The sequence below is a fragment of the Pan troglodytes genome, chromosome 5 (genome assembly GCF_028858775.2).
Source record: "Pan troglodytes isolate AG18354 chromosome 5, NHGRI_mPanTro3-v2.0_pri, whole genome shotgun sequence".
Taxonomy (NCBI): domain Eukaryota; kingdom Metazoa; phylum Chordata; class Mammalia; order Primates; family Hominidae; genus Pan; species Pan troglodytes.
Window position 1 is genome coordinate 31,996,137 of NC_072403.2, and position 14,377 is coordinate 32,010,513.

A 14,377-nucleotide genomic window follows, 5' to 3' on the forward strand; every position below is an offset into this window, starting at 1 on the left:
TACTCTGTTAGGGTCTCCAGCTGGACCTGATAATTCATTTGCCATAAAACAGATTAGCAGAATGAAAGCATACAAATATATTTAATGTAAATTTTATGGGACAGGAGAACCCTCATAAAAAAGTGAAGCCCCAAAGAAATGGCAAAAGCTAAATGCTTTCACATTAAGTTAAAGAGAGGCAATTGTGGGAAAGTAAACCATATGAGGAGATTAAAGGAAAATATGATTATTTTAACAAGGTTTGTTTGTGTATAGAAGTCTCTCGGCTATGACTCCCTGCTGTGTTTGTGCAGAATTATCTCATCTATGCCTCTGGGCTGAAGAATATGTCTTTTCACCTGGTACAAGGAGAGCATTTTTCACATTGGAACTTTTATCTCTTGTTTTCAGAAAGAAAAGTTTAGAAGAATTCCCTTCTTGAATGCTGTTTTTCAAGTGCCTTTAGCTCAAAAGAATCCTGATCCCACAGTGGTCTATTTTTGGATGGTATATTCTGCAAACAACACCCCCTTTTTGTCTCCAATCTCTCCTTAATTACTCCTCTAATACAAAACAATAGATTCTTAATATAATATTAAAATGTTTGCACTACTCACAAATACAAAATGCTCAATAAATTTTCTTTCACAAATGAGAATTTCATCCATTCGTTAATTTTTAAATATCAACTGTCAATGAAGAGTTACAGCAGAATCCTTGTTCTGTTGAGGAGGGGGCAAAGAATGTAAGTGAGGGAGTGGAGAATAGCTGGACTGAGCTACCACCCCCTGTCCATCTGATCCTCAGACAGTAATGTCACTTTAGTCTTTTATGCTATTCGTCAGACCCAGTACCTCCAACACATTTGTTTCCTACAGATAAAGAAAATATAAAAAGTCAAGCGCTATACATCAGATCCAGCACATCTATAACTGGAAAAAAAATACTTGACCTTCAGCTAGGCCCAGAGCTTGTGAGTAGTCACCTTGGCATAGACCAAGTCCATTGGCATCTCTAACATACCCATACTGTCTGTGGATAACAAATGTCTATGCCAGGTAGAGTCGCTTGTATAAGAGTCAAGAAAAACGAATCATAAAACAAACTGACATATTCATTTTCATAATTTTTAAAATGCAAATATTACTTTATAAACCAAAAACTGCTTTATTAAAAGCTGGAACACAAATGAATTTAAGTAAACGATGCAATTCAAATTTAATCTTTTGTGTGTGTGATTTGTTGTTGTTGACAGTTGGTCAGGCGATTTTAGTATGTTACATCAGTTTACATTCTAGATGTAGGCCAAGAAAGAATGTTAGGTGTAAAAAATATTTATTGTAAAAAAGAATGTGAGGCAAGGTCTTTGAAATTAGTAGTTTTAATGTTGGACATTCTGTGGTTGTTCTAAAGTTAGTCTGTAAAATGTGATGTAAAAGCTATGATAAAAAAATACAAAATATAAAAATTTTAAAGTAAATATTACTTTTGTTTGCATACAGTATTCCCATCCCTCTAAATTTTCTTCCAGTACTCAATCCCCAACCTCCAAAACCGAAAAGCAAGATCAACAGAAAGAAAATGGTTAAAACTTGTAAATTCTAGATTTTAATAGATAACTACAGGCAAGAAGTACTGAAAAAAAAATGTGGCATGTCATGGTGCATAGTCCTAGAGGAGACAAAGCAATGCAACTAGATAGACTATTTACAAGCAAAGCCACACATATAAAAATTCATATATAAGGGATTAAATTGTGCTTGGTCGACAGACTGACAGATTTAAAGTGGGTAGCTAGCTATGGATAAAATGAGAGCCAGTTAGATCCCTGCCTCACATTTTGCACCAGAATAAATTTCAGGTTAATGTTAACAGCCAAATGAATTTAAATATATATATATATATACACAAAATATATGAGAAAACCTAGGGGACTATGTATTGAGCTGAGAAAATCCTTCTAAGCATTTTGAGGAAGACACTGGAACTCGCAAGACACAACTTTCCGATCTTTTCAAAGCTTTGCAAAAGTGCCTAGTAAGCGCCAGTTAACTACTTACCAGATTTTTCCCTTACTCTTAGTCTTACAAAGTTGGTTAAACAAATGCTAATCATAGCAAGCTAGAGGCCTGAATGATAGTGGACTTACACAGCTTCTCTCCAAATAGCACCTTACTAATAAGGTCAGAAATAACCTACACTGCAAAACTGACCAAACCGTATTTCTGTTAATGAACTTCAAGACCATAGTCTAATGCTTTCCGGGGGGGTCCTTAGAAATTTGTTCTGTTAAGACAACAAAAACTTATCACAGCTACTTTCGTTGGAATAAGTGGGTGGCTCTGAAAAGAGCCTTTGGGTTTTAAGACTGATGAAAAAGTAACTTTACATTTACGCTCTCTCTCCGCGAATGCGGCGAGCGAGCTGGATGTCCTTGGGCATAATGGTCACTCGCTTGGCATGGATGGCGCAAAGGTTTGTGTCCTCAAAGAGCCCTACCAAGTAGGCCTCACAAGCCTCCTGCAGCGCCATCACCGCAGAGCTCTGGAAGCGAAGATCGGTTTTGAAGTCTTGGGCGATTTCTCGCACCAGGCGCTGGAACGGCAGCTTCCGAATCAGCAGCTCGGTCGACTTCTGGTAGCGGCGGATCTCGCGCAGAGCCACAGTGCCCGGGCGGTAACGGTGAGGCTTTTTCACGCCGCCGGTAGCCGGCGCGCTCTTGCGAGCAGCCTTGGTAGCCAGCTGCTTGCGTGGCGCTTTACCGCCGGTGGATTTGCGAGCTGTCTGTTTAGTGCGAGCCATGGCAAAACCACAGAAAAGCTTGCCTGCAGAGACGTCTGTGGAGTAAAAGAGCTACTCTTCTTTTATAGAGTCAGACCACCAACTATTGGACCCAAGAAAATTCAAAAATCCCCGCGCCCTTCTTGGATTGGTCCATCTCTGTGCCTGGTTGCAGATTAAGAGAGGCTCCTGCCCATTACCGTAGCTACTCTGACGTCATTTTGTTAACCCCTTAGCTGCTATATCCACTGTGGACAAGTCTTGTACTGGAAAAGTTTCCTGAAGTCTTAAAATTTACAACCACACAAAGCGACGCGGAAACCTCCAATTGTTTCTAGTTAAAATATAAAAAAGAAATCAGAGAATATTGGAGACGATTAGGGAAGTTTGCATATGCGCTTTATTTAAAATTGTATTTTTCTGGGCGTCGCATAAGAAGTGTGGGCAATTAGAAAAATGCTCTTAGCCGGGCGTGGCGGCTCTCGCCTGTAATCTCAGCTACTCGGAAGGCTGTCAAGAGGATCGCTTGAGCCCGAGTTCGAGGTTACAGTGAGCTGTTATCACGCCGCTGCACTCCAGCTTGGGCGAGAGGGAGACTCCACCCCAAAACAAAGCAAAACATCCCCAAACTGGAAAAAAGCTCATTTTGGGAAATACTCAAATGTTCAGTGGTAATGTGTGTGCTCTCAATTGTGTATGCCATTAATTGCTACAGCAAATGGCATGACATATTCAAACTTTTAACGTGTGGGGCATGCGGGTTTTAACACTTCCATTCAAGATAGTTAGGCATGCACTCATGGGTATAATTTCCTTCCTCTAAAATGTAGTAACTGCTGTGTGTGAAACTTAACGCGAATCACCCCTGTAAACATGTTTAGTGCTGCATGGCACTTCTCCCACATACCTAGAATTCCTGAGGTTTCTATGGATCTAATTTCTGCAGGACAAATTACTAAAAGTGCCACACTCAAAACCATTAAAAACACCTCAAAAACATCTTTATGGGCGGCATAATCCAAAGCACAACAGCTCATTTAATGGAAGTCGTAGGTGGCTCTGAAAAGAGCCTTTGCTGTTAGGCTGATTTCGTCTGCTGACAGAAAAACAGCAGTGTACGAAGCGTTAACTCTTCACTTTCCCTTGGCCTTATGATGGCTCTCAGTCTTCTTAGGCAGCAGCACCGCCTGAATATTAGGCAGCACGCCACCCTGCGCGATGGTCACACGCCCCAAAAGTTTATTAAGTTCCTCGTCATTGCGGATGGCCAATTGCAGGTGGCGCGGGATGATGCGGGTCTTCTTGTTGTCGCGGGCCGCATTGCCCGCCAGCTCCAGGATCTCGGCGGTCAGGTACTCAAGCACCGCCGCGAGATACACCGGCGCGCCAGCCCCGACGCGCTCGGAGTAGTTGCCTTTGCGGAGCAGGCGGTGCACTCGGCCCACAGGAAACTGCAAACCTGCACGAGAAGACCGAGTCTTAGCCTTGGCGCGAGCTTTACCGCCTTGTTTGCCGCGACCAGACATAACTACTTCTGATAAGAAGGAAAAATCGCCACAAGAAAATGTAATGAAACTACATTAAAACGCAAGGCAGAGAAGTATTTATACTGACTGGAGGTAGGGTGTGGGGAATTCTCCCATTGGCTAATGTCAAATACCCAATGGGAAATCAGAATCTGCATCCTTCATTTGCATGTAATCCTTCCGTCTGGTGTAAGGTTTATGTTTGACCCAATCCCCAGTCTGGCTTGACGAGCCTTCGACTTGAATACTAATAATAATTGGCCGAATTAGGATTTTGTCAAAATACCTTTTTTAAGCATGAGTGGAGGTTTTGTTCTGGTTATTTTGACTTTCAGCCGCTCGTGCTTTTCCGGGATTGTGACTCATGTTTTTGGAAAGGAGAGGACTCCGACCAATTTCTAAATAGATATTTAAGAGGTCCTTCAAATCGGGCGCAGTGGCTCATGCCCGTAATACTAGCACTTTGGGAGGCCGAGGACGGCGGGTCAGGCGTTCGAGACCAGCGTGGACAACATGGAGAAACCCTGTCTCCAGTAAAATATCCAAAAAAGAAACGGGGGAGAAAAAGAAAAAAAAAAAGCCGGGCTTGGTAGTGCACGCCTGTAGTTCCAGTTACTCGAGAAGCTGAGGTGGGAGGATCGCTTGAACCCGAGAGGAGGAGGTTGCAGTGAGTTCACATAGAGCCACCACACTCCAGCGTGGGCGGCAGAGCCAGAAGACTGTCTCAAAGACAAAAAAAGGGGAGGGGGAGTGGGAGGGAAGAAAAGCGAATACTCCAAATCCCAATGAACTGTAGAAGCTTATAAGCTCTCTTGATTCATAAGGGAGAAAGAAGGGGGATGTAGGCAACTTAGGGGAGAGTATATGATTTTGGAGAAAAATAAATGGGTGTTTCAAAGAATAGGTGACAGCTGTGACAAAGTCTGTTTAGATGGTGTTAACCACCAGTCTCTTCTCCTGTGATACAGTTAATCTTCTCTGGTTGATGAGATTCCCCAGGGAAGTGAATCTTAACAACTAAATTCCTTTTTGAATTTTTTTTTAATTTTGAAATTTTTGATTAGAGTTCAGAGAAAGCCCTTCCTTGAATTTACTGTTTCCTAGGTGCCCTCAGTTCAAAGAAATTAGCGTAACAAAGTGGCACATTTTTGAGTTGCATTTCCTGAACTTTTTCACAACACTGAATGAGGAGTCTCTGGAATCTTTCAGGAAATGAGAGAACAAACATTCCATAACACAGAAATACTCAAAATGGGATTATGATTATAAAAGTGTTTCACTGACCACCTTCTGCCTTCCTGTCTGTAAGTCCCATTCTCCCCAAAGTCTAGCCATAGAAACCAGAATTCCTCCTCAAGGTAGGCCATACAAACCAGAACTCCTTTTCCCTAGAACCAGCCATAAAACCTAAAAATATTACTCTAACCTACCTTGTTTGCCTGTAGGTCATAAGACCCCCCCATTCTAAAAGATGGTTTTGTCCTATAACCAGAAGGAAGAAATGCTGCACTGAGAGGTCAAGAAGAATCTTGACAGACAAGCCTTGCGGGGCTTCCCCACTCAGTCTGTTAGCATTAGATCGTACCCTATACAGCTGTTTATCTTGTTGAACCTAAGCATAAAAATGGGCAATTTCCCCTGTATCTTTCAGTCTTAATTCTAAAATCTCCTGTAAAATTGTGATGAAATAAATATATATGCCTTTTCTCCAGTTAATCTGTGTTTTGCCAGTAATTTTCCATAAACCTTGGGAGGGCAAAGGGGAAGTTTTTCCTTGGCCGGGACAATATTATTACAGCCATTGTCTGGCTCTCCTGTTGAGGAACCTAAAATCAAGACAGATTGCCTAGGGAAATCTTGGTGTTTTTCCTTTTATATTCCATGAGATAGGAGCAGATGGAGTACAGATGAACGTGGATTAATTATTCCAGGAATTTCTGAGGTATCTACTACTTCTATCTGTGGTCTACTTATACTGAAACAGGATGACAGAAGGAAAAAGAAACATGAGTGTAAGAAAATCTGCTCCTGGCTGGGCACGGTGGCTGATGCCTGTAATCCCAACAGTTTGGGAGGCCAAGGCGGGCAGATCACTTGAGGACAGGAGTTCGTAACCAGCCTGGCCAACATGGTGAAACCCCAGTCTTCACTAAAAATACAAAAAATTAGCTGGGCGTGGTTGTGGGAGCCTGTAATCCCAGCTACTCCATAGGCTGAAGCAGGAGAATCGCTTGAACCCTGGAGAAGGAGGTTGCAGTGAGCCGAGATCGTGCCACTGCACTCCAGCCTGGGCAAGAGCGAAACTCCATTTCAAAAAAAAAAAAAAAAAAAAATCTGCTTCTAAGCCAACGCTGTCACAGAACTATGGATTTGATTCAGAGAAACTGTCAGGAGACTAAAAGTGCTCATTTTTAGTTTGTTTTTTGCCTTTTCCCAAGTCTTCTGACTCTAGTGTTATCTTTCCCTTCACAATATTCAACTTCCCTTTTCAAAATTATAATGATCTTCACCCTCAACAATAGCCGTAAACATCAGTAACCACTGGCTCATTTTTTTGAAAAGGTGCAAGATTCATGATGGAGATGTTAAAAAGTTATCTCAGATACTGCCCTGAAGAGATTATACTCAGAGAAGGGAGGACTTACATACATGAAGATTAAATAGCAGTGCACATTCTGCATACAAAATAAAGATTTTGAGCAATAAATCATACAAAAGCACATGGAAAAGAAGATTGATCAATGTAAATTAGAAGGATTTAGAGAGTTCATGAGGGAGATGTATATCCAGCATTATTAGTTCAGCATATATTTACTGAAAACCTGCTAAGTGCCAGAGAGTGTTCTAGGTGCAGGGAGCATAGCAGTGAAAAAGCAGACAACCTGTTTCCTTACGGTGCTACTTGTCTTGTAGTGGGAGGTGCACAATAAGGTAAATACATAGTGAAAATGTAGAGATAAGTGATGAGTGCTGTGGAGAAAAATAAAGAAAGGGGATAAGAAAAAAGAATAGAAATAAGGATGGAAAGTTTCATCAGGAGAATGTCATTTGAATTCAGACCTGAAGGCAATGAAGAAGCCAGCCAAGTAGGAAGGATAAATACTTCGATAAAATGCTGGATGTGTTTGAAGTCCAGAAAATGTCAGGAACCGTGGTTCAGAAAGTACAGCTATTCTAACTTCCTAAACAAATCGTAGACCATTTTGGAAAGAGCCTTGGATATGTACAGGGCTAGATAAAATTGAAACCAAGATTAAGGGTAGCTTCAAAAACTCAGACTAGAAAGCAGGAGTACATCCAGTCACAATATCAGTAATCTATACTCCACTGAGCCATGGATGAGAAAAACTCTTCTTCTCATCCAAGTTACCTTGAATTAAGCAAACCAACAAGCGCCTGGCATGTGCTATTAGCAAAACAATTTGATGGCAATCCTTTCAGTAAGTGCTTCAAAAACAGTAAATTCTAGGCACTTGCCTTCAAAAAACATACAAAAGGCAGATATTGGGGAGGGAAATATTGGGGGTTATTTATTCCATATAAATATAAGAGGAAAATAAGTTGTTTCCCAATAACAACTCCAACACCAGGAGCAGAGAAAGTAAGACAATCTGATGCCTCGTGGTTTGCGAAAACAATAAAAAAAATCTGTTAATTGCATAATACAATTCACCCTTGAACATGCTCCAAATCAGTGCCCACTAGCTACAAGTAGCTACTGTGAAGTTGAAAAAGGGTACTTCAGATTGAGCTATTCTGTAAATATGAAATAGACTTAGTGTGTTAGTTCGTTCTTGCATTACTATAAGGGAATCCCTGAGACTGACTAATTTATAAAGAAAAGTAATTTTTTTTGGCTCACGGTTGTGCAGGCTGTACAGGAGGTGTGGTGCAGGCATCTGCTACTGGCAAGGCCTCAGGAAACTTCCAATCATGGTGGAAGGTGAAGAGGGAGTAGGCATATCATATGGTGAGAGCTGAGCGAGAGAGATGGGGGAGGTGTCACACTCTTTTAAAGAACCAGATCTCTTGTGAACTCAAAGTGAGAATCCATTGATTACCCTCAAGAGTGCGCTTCATGAGGGGTTCACCCTCACGATCCAAAAACCTTTCACCAGGCTTCACTTCCAACATTGGAGATTACATTTCAACATGAGATTTAGAGGGGACAAATATCCAAACCATATCACTTAGTATGAAGAAAGAATGTAAAACATCTCACTAATAATTATGCATATTGAATACATGTTATAATGACATTTTGACTACAAAAGTTAATGAAAATATACTATTGAAGATACTCAAAAATTTAAAAATACATATATAATTTGTAGTACATTTGTACTGGACAGAGGAACCTCTAACAATGTTCCAAATGTGGCCTGTGTATGTGTATGATATAGGAGGGATCAGTCATGTAAGATGATCATAATATAGTTACTTAGTCCATTTTGTGATACTATAACAGAATACCACAGACTGGCTAACTTTTAAAGAAAAGAAATTTATTTCCTACTGTTCCAGAACCTGGGAAGCTAAGGGCATGGAATTAGTATCTGGTGAGGGCCTTCTTACTGCATCATAACATGTTGAGAGAGCAAGGGTATGTGTGTCAGCTCAGGTGTCTCTTCCTTTTCTTATAAGGCCACCAGTCTAAAGGAAATCAAAATATTTTACCCCAAAATATATTTCTTTGACATATTTTGAAATGGCTGCTGCTTGGCCAGCAGGCAGAAATGGGCTTGCAAAGCTGCCTTAAATGGGAAAAATTTTACATCTGTAGAGAATCTCCATTAATGCAGCCATGCCTCCTCACCTTTCTATACCTTTCCCCAGATCCAGGAGAGACTGAGAGTCTGACACTTAAAAATCATAAAAGAAACATTTACCATCTATTCTTTCTGAGGGAGGCTTCACCTACATAACAAGGCCACCTTTGCAAGCCAAACCTCTTTTGCCTCCCATAACCTGTTTTACCAGAATCTAAGCCCCAATTCTTTCTGTGATCTAAAAATGGTATATAAGCATCTATAACTCATTGGGAAGTTAGGTAATTAATTCTGAATGCTCCCACATAGACACGTTAAACAATAGGTAAAATGCCTTTTCACCTATTAATCAATCTGCCTTGTCAGTGATTTCTGGCAAACATTTAGTGGGCCAAGAGACTATGGTTCCCACACTACCCTTCATGAACTTAAGCCCTAAGATATCAGTAATTGCATTAAATGTGTGTGGTGTAAATACACCCATAAAAAAACAGTTTGGCTGGGCGCGAGGTCTCACACCTGTAATCCCAGCACTTTGGTAGGCCGAGGCTGGCGGATCACTTGAGGTCAGGAGTTCGAGACCAGCCTGGGCAACATGGTGAATCCTGTCTCTACTAAAAATACAAAAATTAGCTGGGCGTGGTGGCGCATGGCTGCAATCCCAGCTGCTCAAGAGGCTGAGGCAGGAGAAACCCTTGAACCCAGGAGGCGGAGGTTGCGGTGAGCTGAGACTGTGCCACTGCACCCCAGCCTGGACAACAAGAGTGAAATTCCATCTCAAAAAAAAAAAAAAACAAACAACTGTACACTGTCTGCAAGAATCTCACTTCAAATATAAACATAATGCAGGTTGAAATTAAAGGCTGCAAAAAAGATAAGCCATATAAACATCAGCCCAAAACTGCAAGAGTATTTGCAGTTAATAATATCTGGGATCTGAAAGACCAAAATAGATGCCCCTATACCAACTAAGACAGACTCTAAGATTAAGCAAACAAAGTTACCTACTGGTAGAGCATTCATGGCTTGGCTGGCATGGCAAATTCCTAAATTCCAAAGACTACCAAAAAACTGACACTTGCTAAATTCCTTAACTATAGGAGCTATCAGAAGCCCTCCTAACTCTGATTTACAGTCCAGTCCACTACAACTCTGATTGGACAGAGGACCGCCTTGACACACATTCTATTCTTACACGTAATTGTAGACCTTAAGCCATTTTCAGCCAGCTGCTAGAGGCAGCACGTAAACTTTGTTCCTATAGTTCACCTTGTGATGTAAAGACCTAAATTCTACCTCATTTTAACCTAAAATTTAACCTCAAAGTGAACATGGGAGGTATATTACACGTGTTTATCCATTGTGAATGCACTTGGCACCCCTCATAATATATATAGCTGTCCCCCCAAACGTGCTGAATATGTATGACTCTATTGTGTAATATATAGCCTATGAGGCATAAAAATAACCAACCTGCTCCTTCTCCCCAAAGAGAGAGTAATTTTGGCAGGTTCTGGGACCATCTCTTCCTGGCTTGCAAATTAGTATTGCCAGTAAATCTCTCCTTTCTACTCTTTAGCCATCCTCGTGGTCTTTTGGATGATATATCAGATAAGTATATTTCAGAGCAAAGAAAATTACTAGGAACAGACAGGGATATTACATAATGATAACAGGGTCAATCCAATATGAAAAACAAGCAATTCTAAATGTATATGCACCAAATAACAGAACTGCAAAATATGTGTAGCAAAACCTGATAGAACCGAAAGGAGAAATAGACACATACATGATTTAAAGGTAGAGATTTCAACACCCCTTCCCCAATAATTGATAGAACAACGAACCAAAAAAATTACCAGGTGTATAGAACTCAGTAAGTGGCTGTATTACTTGTTTTGATCTGTAAAACAATGATAATAATAGTACTCACACTTCATTGAGTTTTGGTGAAGATTGAATGAATTTATACTTATAAAGAATTTAGAAATGTGGCCGGGCCCAGTGGCTCATACCTGTAATCCCAGCACTTTGGGAGGCCGAGGCGGGTGGATCACCTGAGGTCGGGAGTTCGAGACCAGTCTGACCAACATGGAGAAACCTCATCTCTAATAAAAATACAAAATTAGCCAGGTGTGGTGGCGCTTGCCAGTAGTCCCAATTACTGGGGAGGCTGAGGCAGGAGAATTGCTTGAACCCTGGAGGCAGAGGTTGCGGTGAGCCGAGATCGCACCATTGCACTCCAGCCTGGGCAACAAGTGTGAAACTCTGTCTCAAAAAAAAAAAAAAAAAAAAAAAAAATCTTAGAAATGTAACTGACATATCATAAGCCCTCAAACTTAATAATCTTTTAATACATGGAGCTATCTATTTAAAATAATGTACATAAGGCAACATCCCAAAAGAAAATGGGCAAGAATCATGAGTAATCAAACCATAACAGAAGAAATGTTATTATCAAAATGTGCAGTCTCAAACAATAATTGTCTTAAAAATAAAAACAACAATGAGATTTAATTGTTCATGTCGGCAATTTGAACAGACTAACACACCCACTGTTCAAGAGCATTTGTGGAAGTCAGGAAAAAACACCCTGTTGGTGAGAGTGTAAACAGACCTTCAGGAGGCAACTTGGTAACACGTATTAAAAACCAAAATATGTATATCAATGGATGCATGATTCCTATCTCTATTTTTGCCCTTACAGCAATCTTGTGTGTAGAGAAATACTGAAAAGCATTTTCATGGTAACATGGTTTATAATTTTTAAAAAGCGAAGGTCAGTGAATAAAGGGGAATTATCTACTTCCCTACAATGAAATGCAGTAATGAAAATAATCATTAGAATCTCTTTTATTAATTTAAAAGGATACTAGAAAAGTGAAATACAATCTCACTTATAGAACATTTACATATTGGTTTGCATAGACTTGCACAAGATAAAATTTCTGTAAGATTGGTCACCAAAATGTCCTGAATGATAACATTACAATTAATGTTTATATTGTAGGGGAAAAGAAAATTCTGTTTTTGTCACCCATCAGTAAGTTCATGCTTGAGGCCCCTCTACAAAAAGACAGATTGGTCGGGTGCAGTGGCTCACGTCTGTAATCCGAGCACTTTGGCAGGACGAGGCGGGCGGATCACGAGGTAAGGAGATTGAGAACATCCTGGCCAACACGGTGAAACCCTGTCTCTACTAAAAATACAAAAATTAGCGGGGCATGGTGGCACGTATCTGTGGTCCCAGCTACTCGGGAGGGCGAGGCAGTAGAATCGCTTGAACCCGGGAAGCGGAGGTTGCAGTGAGCCGAGATCGCGCCATTGCACTCCAGCCTGGGTGACAGAGCAAGGCTCAGTCTCAAAAAACAAAAAAAAAAGATTAGCAAGAGAAAAGCATACAAATGTATTTAATATAAGTTTTATATTACATGGGACCCTTCGGAAATGAAAACTCGAGGGAAGCGGGAAACCTGTGAATTTTTATGGTAAGTTTTGTGAAATGCATAGTTGTGGATTAATATGATTGACAGTAGGCATATGATCTAATGGTAATAAACTGAGGGGGACATAGCAAGGCTTGTTTGTTAATTACCTATTAACGATCAGCCAAGTATCAGCAGAGACAGCAAAACATCCTAGTTTTGAGTTAGAAGACCTAGGTTTTTGTTTTGGCTTATCAATTATGGGTATTGTTTTAGATGAAACATCAAGTATTCTTGATTTCTTATTTCAAAAATAAAAAATAAAGGAAGGAAAAAAGAAGAAAAAAAGAGAAGAAAAGTGTCAGAGTCACTTGAACCAGAGTAACTCCATTTTGAGTGAGGGCTAGGAAAATGAGGCTGAGACTTTCTGGGCTGCATTCCCAGAAAGTCAGTCATTCCTAGCTTCTAGATGTTTACGGTTAAGGGAACAAATAAATAATGTTTACTAAACAGACTCAGACTTGGGAGTGTCCAGATATCCCTATATCTAGAGAACAAAGGCATTCTTAATTTTGTTTAAAGATAATAATGTTGATTCTTGCAAAATATAGTAACTAAGAAAATTAATCCTTTATCACAAACTTTTGTAGCAGAGAACATCTCCCCATATATACAAGCATTGTACCTAGGGTGGATGCCTTCCTCCTCTTACTTTCGGGAATGTCCTGCTCTGTCTATGGAGTAGTTGTCCTTTCACCACTTTACTTTCTTAGTAAACTTGCCTTTACTTTGCACTGCGGACTCACCCTGAACTCTTTCTTGCGCGGGATCCAAGAACCCTCTCTTGGGGTCTGGATGGGGACCTCTTTCCTGTAACATATTTCTGGCCACCACAGAAGGGACTATAGTACAGAAACCCTGACCCAACAGCTACCTTTGGGTAAGTGTTGGAGTTCTGTAACAAAAGAAGAAGGCAGGCAGGCAAAAAATTTATGAAAGAACATATGACAAAATAATTTCTGCTTCAAAACTTCGTATTTTTTTAATTTTTTTTTTTTTTTTTTTTTTTTGAGACGGAGTCTCGCTCTGTCACCCAGGCTGGAGTGCCATGGCGCGATCTCGGCTCACTGCAAGCTCCGCCTCCCGCGTTCACGCCATTCTCCTGCCTCAGCCTCCCGAGTAGCTGGGACTACAGGCGCCCACCATCACGCCCAGCTAATTATTTTGTATTTTTAGTAGAGACGGGGTTTCATCGTGTTAAGCAGGATGGTCTCGATCTCCTGACCTCGTGATCCGCCCGCCTTGGCCTCCCAAAGTGCTGGGATTACAGGCGTGAGCCACCGCGCCCGGCTAAATTTTTTTTTTTTAATAAGTCATGCTTTTTTTTAGGGCGTGGGTGCATATCTCATTCTGTCGCTCAGGCTGTGGCGGCGCGATCTTGGCTTGCTGCAACCTCTGCCTCCCGGGCTCAAGTAATCCTCCCACCTCAGCCTCTATAGTAGCTGGAACTATAGGCATATGCCACCACGCCCAGCTAATTTTTTGTAGAGACTGGATTTCGCCATGTTGCTCAGGCTGGTCTCGAATTGTGAGCTCAAGTGATCTGCCTGACTAGGTCTCCCAAAGTGCTGGGATTACAGGCATGACGCACCTCACCTGGCCCAAAAGTTCATTTTGAAAATGCTTATATTACCAAGTCTCACTTCTCCGGAGACAGATCCTAAATATCAGCTTCTTAAACTGCAGCCTCAATTCCTTAGTAATGTTTTTGGGGGATGTGGTCGTTTTATAATTAAAAAAAAAAATGTAGATTTTTAAGCCAAGCGTCACTTTCACAACGGCAGTTTGCATATACAGTACTAGGATGGGAAGTGCTTCACTTACAGTTGTTCACTGA

At 40.9% G+C, this 14,377-nt stretch overlaps 3 protein-coding genes across 3 annotated transcripts in view; 1 reads left to right on the top strand and 2 right to left on the bottom strand.

Moving 5' to 3' along the window:
- Positions 1-14,377, top strand: part of LOC134810327 (uncharacterized) — an 84,563-nt gene that overhangs the window by 7,615 nt on the left and 62,571 nt on the right. Inside the window, exon 2 of the mRNA XM_063813262.1 lies at positions 1,038-1,042. Within this exon, the coding sequence (XP_063669332.1) occupies positions 1,038-1,042 (5 nt within the window). The remainder of the gene's footprint in view (positions 1-1,037; positions 1,043-14,377) is intronic.
- Positions 16-2,821, bottom strand: H3C2 (H3 clustered histone 2). The gene has a single exon (XM_063812174.1). It carries the CDS (start codon positions 2,779-2,781, stop codon positions 2,371-2,373), a length of 411 nt encoding a protein of 136 aa, XP_063668244.1. The 5' UTR covers positions 2,782-2,821; the 3' UTR covers positions 16-2,370.
- On the bottom strand, positions 2,778-5,682 carry H2AC4 (H2A clustered histone 4). The gene has a single exon (XM_063812176.1). It carries the CDS (start codon positions 4,284-4,286, stop codon positions 3,894-3,896), a length of 393 nt encoding a protein of 130 aa, XP_063668246.1. The 5' UTR covers positions 4,287-5,682; the 3' UTR covers positions 2,778-3,893.

What these genes read in the sequence shown, in the direction of transcription:
- H3C2 (XM_063812174.1), bottom strand. Translation starts at nt 2,781, where the DNA reads ATGGCTCGCACTAAACAGACAGCTCGCAAATCCACCGGCGGTAAAGCG.
- H2AC4 (XM_063812176.1), bottom strand. Translation starts at nt 4,286, where the DNA reads ATGTCTGGTCGCGGCAAACAAGGCGGTAAAGCTCGCGCCAAGGCTAAG.